Source organism: Monoraphidium neglectum (genome assembly GCF_000611645.1).
Source record: "Monoraphidium neglectum strain SAG 48.87 unplaced genomic scaffold scaffold01305, whole genome shotgun sequence".
Classification (NCBI taxonomy): Eukaryota; Viridiplantae; Chlorophyta; class Chlorophyceae; order Sphaeropleales; family Selenastraceae; genus Monoraphidium; species Monoraphidium neglectum.
In genome coordinates this window covers 1-6,191 of record NW_014012323.1, presented here as the reverse complement: position 1 = coordinate 6,191, position 6,191 = coordinate 1, and the positions used below count along the sequence as shown (strand labels likewise).

The window sequence follows — 6,191 nt, the reverse complement described above, 5'->3', positions numbered from 1 at the left end:
CCGCCGCGGCCGGCGGAGCCGGCCGGCTACGAGGATGTGGCGGAAGCTGCGTTTGGGGGGCTGGGGCGGAAGCTGGTCGGATTAGTCATGTACGCAGAGCTGCTGGGAATCTGCACAGTTTACCTTGTGCTTGAGGTGGGCAGGCACGCCAGCATCGGGGGAGGGGGCCACGGGGGCGGCGAGCGTGCACGTGGGGGGCAGCAGGGCTAGCGTTGAGCGGCTGGGCGCCCGGTTGTGCAGGCACCGGAGAGGCTGGCATCAAGGTTGTGAGGGCCCGCCTGAGGCTGCAGGGCAGGGAATGCAGGGCCCAAAGGCGTCGCCCTGGAGCGTGCCACGATATCGCAGGGGTGATGCAGAAGAACAAAACAAGGGGCCCCAAGCTGGCACAGCGGGCGCGCTGAGCAACGCCACGCGCGCTCGCGCAGGCCGAGGCGCTGTCGGCGCTGCTGACCCGCACGGCCTTCGGGGAGGCGCTGCTCCGCGCGGCCCCGGCGGGCTGCCCTGCGTTTGTGCTCCTCGCCGCGGCGCTCGTCGTGCCGACCGTCCTGCTGCCTGACCTGGCGGCCCTCAGCAGCCTAAGCGCCCTCAGCGTGGGCTCCGCCGTCGCAGTCGGCCTCGCGCTCGCGGCCTTGTGCGGCAGCGGCGCGGCCGCGGGCGCCGCGGCGGCGGCGACGCGGCTGGTGGCGCCCGAGACGCTCGCGCAGGTGCTGGGGTGCGTGGCGTTTGTGTACGCGGGGCACTCGACGTTCCCTGTGGTGCAGCAGTCGATGCGGAGCCCGTCCAAGGCGCCGAGGTGGGTGGCGAGGTCTTGTTCGCCAGGCCTGTCACTCTGATGTGAATGGAGGGTTTTTCTTGCGGCTGGGGCGTGTCGTGCGTGAGGCTGGACCAATTCTGAGTGTCGAGCGGCTGCAGCAACACGGCCGGCACGGCGGGACAGCAGATGTTGATGAGGCTTGCCTGCGCGGCGGGGCCCAGCGCAGACAACAAGGTTGACGACAAGGTCTGTGCTCATGCCGCGGAGGTTGTCATGACCCGCACACACGTCACCACGCGTCCAGCAAGCTCGCTTGGTGTATTGGTGCGGCGACGCGATCGTTGACAAGGCATCCACCCGTGTCGCCGCCCACACGCAGGGTGCTGGCGGTCTCATACCTGTGTGTTGCCGCCATTTGCACCGCGGTCGCAGCCTTTGGTTACTTGCTGTATGGTACGCGGTGTGGGGGGGGGGGGTGGGGGGGATTAAGGGGCGGCAGGCATGCATGCGACCTTCCCATGAAGCCTTTGATTGCTTACACCATTCCCACAGTTTATTGGCATGACTTGGCGCCCGGGAAACTTCAGCGGTTTGCCTTTGCCATCCACGCCCCGGGTCTCGATTGCCACCCCAGGAACGGGAGTTGCTGATGTCATCACCGCCAGCCTGCCGCCGGGCACCGCCGTCGCTGTGGCCTGTCTGGTCTCGACGGCTGTCAGCCCCTTTGCGGCGTTCGCCCTCACGCTTGAGCCGGTCGCGCTGGCCCTGCAGCGAGGCGTCTCCCGCGGCAGCAGCCGCCAGCCGCCATACCCTGTCAGGGCGGCGCTGCGCCTAGGTGGGTTCAATCTTGCCGCGGCAAGACTGCAACTTAGGGCTGGGCCGATGGGGGCAGGCATCTCACAACTTGCGGACCTCTCGCGCAGACCTTCCTGGAGCTGCCTCTTTTTTTGACTGCTTCTGTCCCCCTCATGCGCTCCTTGTTATTTCATTTGCTCTCGCAGGCTTAGGGGTGGCTTGTGCGACCGCCGCGGCTGTGCTGCCGTACGTGGCTGACCTCATGTCGCTCGTGGGGGCGGTGCTGACGATGACCGTGTCGCTGGTGCTGCCCGCGCTGATGCACGTGCGCCTGCTGGGCGCTGAGCTGTCGCCCGCGGGTGTGGCATGCGCTGGGGCGGTGCTGCTGCTGGGGCTGTTGTGCGCGGCGGTGGGGGCGCAGTCTGCGATCGGGAGCCTCAGGGCCAAGATGGCCGCCGCAGCGGCTGCGGCGGTGGTGTAAGAGGCAGACGCAGCAGTCATACAAGGATGTGATGTAAGCCTTCCGCATGACTTAGATCAAAATTTGGCATTGCTGGCAGCTCCCAGACATGATACCACTACCTGCTAGACGTACTGCTGCCTGGCACCTGAGCAATGCAGCAGCATGGTACAAAAAATTCCATGAAGACCAGAGCGGCCAGCCAGAGCTTGGAAAATTTGAATGCAGCCGAATGAATGTCTCCGCAATACTTGCAGTACCGCAGCCCCCTATAACACTCTCTACGAGCGGGTCAACGCGCCGTCGATGATCTGGCTGCGAAATCTGCACTATGAAAGGGTAAGCGACATAATTTTCATATACCATATACGATGGTTGCATGACACCATCCATTTCACACACAACAACTTCAAAGGGAGGCCCTGGGTAGCAACGTTCTGTATCATCGCGGTCTTTCATACACGACGTACAACAGGTGATCAGGCAAATCCGCCTCATCCTTGACGTGGCAGGCGGGCCTGCGCTCCGGCAGTGCAGCGAGGCCGCGCTGATGTGCACTGCGGATGGTGCATGCATGCTGCGACACATCTGGGCCCCACAACTCACCGCCACAGGCTACCATGCAAGGCACAAAATCCTTCTGCAAGCATTGTCCGGTCGCCCTGAGCCACGACATCCAGCGCGCGGACGCCATCATGGTCTGAGGATACAGCGCAACCTGCACCGCCACCCGGGCAGGCAGCTGCCAACCCAGAGCTCTAAGAAGTCGGCCGCCCCCAGAATCTCCTTCCTTGCGCACTCGTCCAGAAGAACCCACACAAAAAAATACCTGGCACTGGTGCTTGGGTTGCTTCGCCACATGAGGGACGCCGAGGCGGTCGCGACCGCGGCCGGCGCAGGCGGCGCAGACGGGGAGGCCGCCGCCGCGCTTTTGGCGGTCATCATGAGTGGCACATGCGACCCCGATGACGCATTCAAGCATCCAACAGCCGCCGTCCCAGGCTGCGCTGCGGCGCTGGCCGGCCGCGTCGTCCACGGCGGCTTCAAGGTTTCCGGCCTGGCGGCGCAAGCTCTGGTCAAAGTCATTCGCGCGCACCCCCACCAAGCTGAGGCCGCCTGCGGCGTCCCCGGCTTTGTCGAGGCACTATGCGCGGCTCTCGCGAGGCGCGGCGGCGGCGCCGCGGCCGCCATCGTGCTGCTGAGCGCGGTCGCCCGGGCGCCGCATGGCGCCGCGGCAGCGACAGCCGCTTCCATGCGCGGCGGGGCCGGCGGCTACGCGGCGGCGCTCCTCGACGCTGTCTGCTACCCGGGTCGCTGGCCGGATTACTCGGCAGATGAAGAAGGCGTGGGCGAGCTCCCCTCAGCCGCTCTGGCTGTGCTGCGACACGTGTTTGCCTCTGACGCGGTATTGTCATATGCCCTCTCGACAGACCCTTATTTTAATCAGCACCTTGGTGGTGCCCTTGAACATTCTCCCCTGGGCGCCGCTGCAGTGGTGGGCGCCTTGGCCGCCGAAGCCGGCCTCCCTGCTGAGATGCGACTTGTCGCCCGTCTGCCGGGCTGCTGGGCTGCGCTCAGGTGCGCGCTGCTGGCAGGCGGGCAGCATGCACAGCGGGCCGCCACAACCCTCATGCGGCTGGGTCCCCCGCCCGTGGAGGTGCAGGAGTCGTTCCGCGGCTGCAAGCGGACGCTGGCGGCGCTGGCGGAACTTGTCGCCGCTGATGAGAGCAGCGGCGGCGACGCGGCGAGGTGCGCGCTTCAGGTGCTGTTCGGACTCTCAGACGACAGCAACGCCGCGGCGGGCGATATCGCCGCCCATCCCGCCTGCCGGGCGGCGCTGTCCCGTGCATACAGCCTGGGGGCGCCGCTCGCCAATCTGGCGACCCGCCTCATTCTAGATGTGTGGGGCGACGCGCGGCGCGGCTTGGTGGAGGAGAGGGCCGGCGCGCCTGGGCTGGTGGAGGCACTTGTTGCTGCACTGACTCGTGTGAACGACGCCACACCAGACTGCGAGTGCACGGGCACCTGGGCACGTGCAGCCCTCCTCCATCTGGCCGGCGCCGGCGACGGGGCGGCGATGTGCATCATGGCCGCATGCGGGCCGCTGGCGGCTGCCGGAGAAGATCCTGTCGCGAGGCAGGCAGTGGGGAGGCTGTTGGTGGCTGATCCCTGGCGGCTGGAGGGGGCCGCCTTTGAGGCGTGGTGCGATTGTGTGGCGGAGGGCGAGCGGCTGCGGCGCGAGGTGGAGCGGTTCAGGGCGATCCCGCCTGAACTGGCGGAGGCGATCGTGGGCTTTGCAGGCGAGATGGCCGTGCGCCGCGGGCCGGCGCGCGAGCGGTAAGCAGGTTTTGGGGAGGCAACACGCTGCAGCAACCTCTTTACGAACTGCAATCAGAGTAATGTATTTTTGATCCTGCGGGCGTTGTGTCTTCAGTGCTCAAGCGTGTAGAAGCAGAGGCACAGAGTTGACCCGTTGACTATTTCGATGCAATGGCTGACAAGCCTGCAGGCGATGCTGTGCTCAAAAAGGCGTCCTGCATGCGCCTGTGCACGCCGTTGGGTGCGGAGCATCCCCAACAGGCTGTCCGACAAAACACAGACCGGCAGCTGCGCAACGGCGGCGGCCGCCGAGCAACATGAATGCAACCCGAGGGCGGCTTCATTTACTACAGCAATACAGATGTCGCTCTCTCAAAATTAGCACGCTTAGGGGGCTCCTGAGCCGCCATGGCGAAGCGCCAGAGGGCCGTCCCACAGCAGGGGAAGGCCCCTCCACGTGGAAAGCGGCGCAAACAGAAAAGCGACGTCTACGAGGCTGAGGACTCCGACCCTGATGAGGAGAAGCATACCGACCGCTTCGACGTGAGCTCCAGATCGTTTCCTTGTGGGTGACGGCTGGTGCTGCTGTTCTCCCCTTGAACACTCCCCCCTCGCACCCGCAGCATGTGGAGAATTACGAGTACGAGCTCCCCTCTGACTTTGAAGATGAGGAGATCGACGAGGACATGGCATTCACCGCCGAGGACAAAATGCGCTACGCTGGCTGGTTTGGCGACGACGACGCCGACGCCGCGGCCACCCCTGCCGGCCGGGGCGGTAGGAAGGAGCGAGCGGAATTCGCCGACCTGGAGAGCAGCGAGGAGGGCGCGGAGGAAGAGGGATCGGAGCACGAGGTGCGGCGCGCGGCGCGAGCAGCCGCGGTGCAGCGGCGGCGGCTGCTTCGGGGTCCATGGCGGCGTGTGGCCTTGCAGTGCTTTGCAGTCGCCTCTTGCCGCTGTATCTGCTCTCCGGGAACTAGTAAGGACGTACTGTTTTGGAGGTGCGCCCCGCTCCGCATTATGTCCCTGCCAGGCCCGGCGGCCTGCAGCGAAGGCTCGTTGTTGCTGGTGCATGCATCAATCGAGACATCCCTCTTTCTTGGATCGCGCTGTCATGCACCCCAGAGTGACCTCGATTTTGAGGATGGCGGCGACATGCTGGCCGCCCTAGACGGCGATGCAGCTGCGACGGGGGGCGGCGGCAGCAGCGATGAGCTGCTCGGCGGCAGCAGCGGCGGCGAGGAGGAGGAGGAGGAAGAGGAGGGGGAGGAGGGCGGTGGGGAGGGCGAGGACGACGACGCCTACAGGTGTGCAAGAGGCAATGGATGGGGGCATGGGGCAGCTTCCTGTGGGTGACGCGCGAGCGCCGCCCCTGCGCGCCCCGAACCCCTGCCTCGCGCCCCACGGCCCGCCCGACTTTGACCCTTGATCGCCCCCTGCCTCCACTCTTCCTCCATTGAAGGGACATGCTCGCCGCGGCGGTCGGCCGCGGCCATGACGACGCGCGCGCGGCGCGCCGCGCGCGCGCCCCGCGCGTCGTGGCAGAGGCATACCCGGAGTCTGAATTCGCGGGCGCCGGTGCAGAGGACGGCGGCGGCGCCGGCGGGGCTCTGCGGCTGTCCGACCTCGTGGCCGGCCTGGGGGACGCAAGGCCGCGCCTGGGCGCGAGCCGCAAGGCGCTCGAGCGGATGGAGCGGCGCGGGGCGCCGGTCGAGGCGCCGCTGCCGCGGGCGGTGCGGGAGCGGCAGGAGCGGAAGGCGGGGTATGAGGAGACCAGCAGGGACGTCACCAAGTGGCAGCCGATGGTCAAGGTGCGGCTTTGAGCAGTCGTTTGACCGCTCACTTTTGGAGGCAGCTCCTGCTC

General features: G+C 66.6%; 3 protein-coding genes across 3 annotated transcripts; all 3 read left to right on the top strand.

Annotated features, from left to right (window-relative positions):
- Window positions 1–87: 87 nt before the first annotated feature.
- On the top strand, window positions 88–2,030 carry MNEG_7404 (hypothetical protein; the record flags this gene model as incomplete). The annotated part of the gene is made up of 5 exons (XM_014044124.1): window positions 88–135; window positions 426–793; window positions 1,134–1,207; window positions 1,389–1,589; window positions 1,756–2,030. The coding sequence occupies 5 exons, from the start codon at window positions 88–90 to the stop codon at window positions 2,028–2,030; spliced, it is 966 nt and encodes a 321-aa protein (XP_013899578.1).
- An 838-nt stretch (window positions 2,031–2,868) lies between these two features.
- MNEG_7403 (hypothetical protein) lies at window positions 2,869–4,350 on the top strand (the record flags this gene model as incomplete). Its single annotated transcript, XM_014044123.1, has 1 exon — window positions 2,869–4,350. One exon carries the CDS (start codon window positions 2,869–2,871, stop codon window positions 4,348–4,350), a length of 1,482 nt encoding a protein of 493 aa, XP_013899577.1.
- A 386-nt stretch (window positions 4,351–4,736) lies between these two features.
- On the top strand, window positions 4,737–6,150 carry MNEG_7402 (hypothetical protein; the record flags this gene model as incomplete). The annotated part of the gene is made up of 4 exons (XM_014044122.1): window positions 4,737–4,871; window positions 4,952–5,182; window positions 5,453–5,634; window positions 5,790–6,150. 4 exons carry the CDS (start codon window positions 4,737–4,739, stop codon window positions 6,148–6,150), a joined length of 909 nt encoding a protein of 302 aa, XP_013899576.1.
- Between the last annotated feature and the right edge of the window lie 41 nt (window positions 6,151–6,191).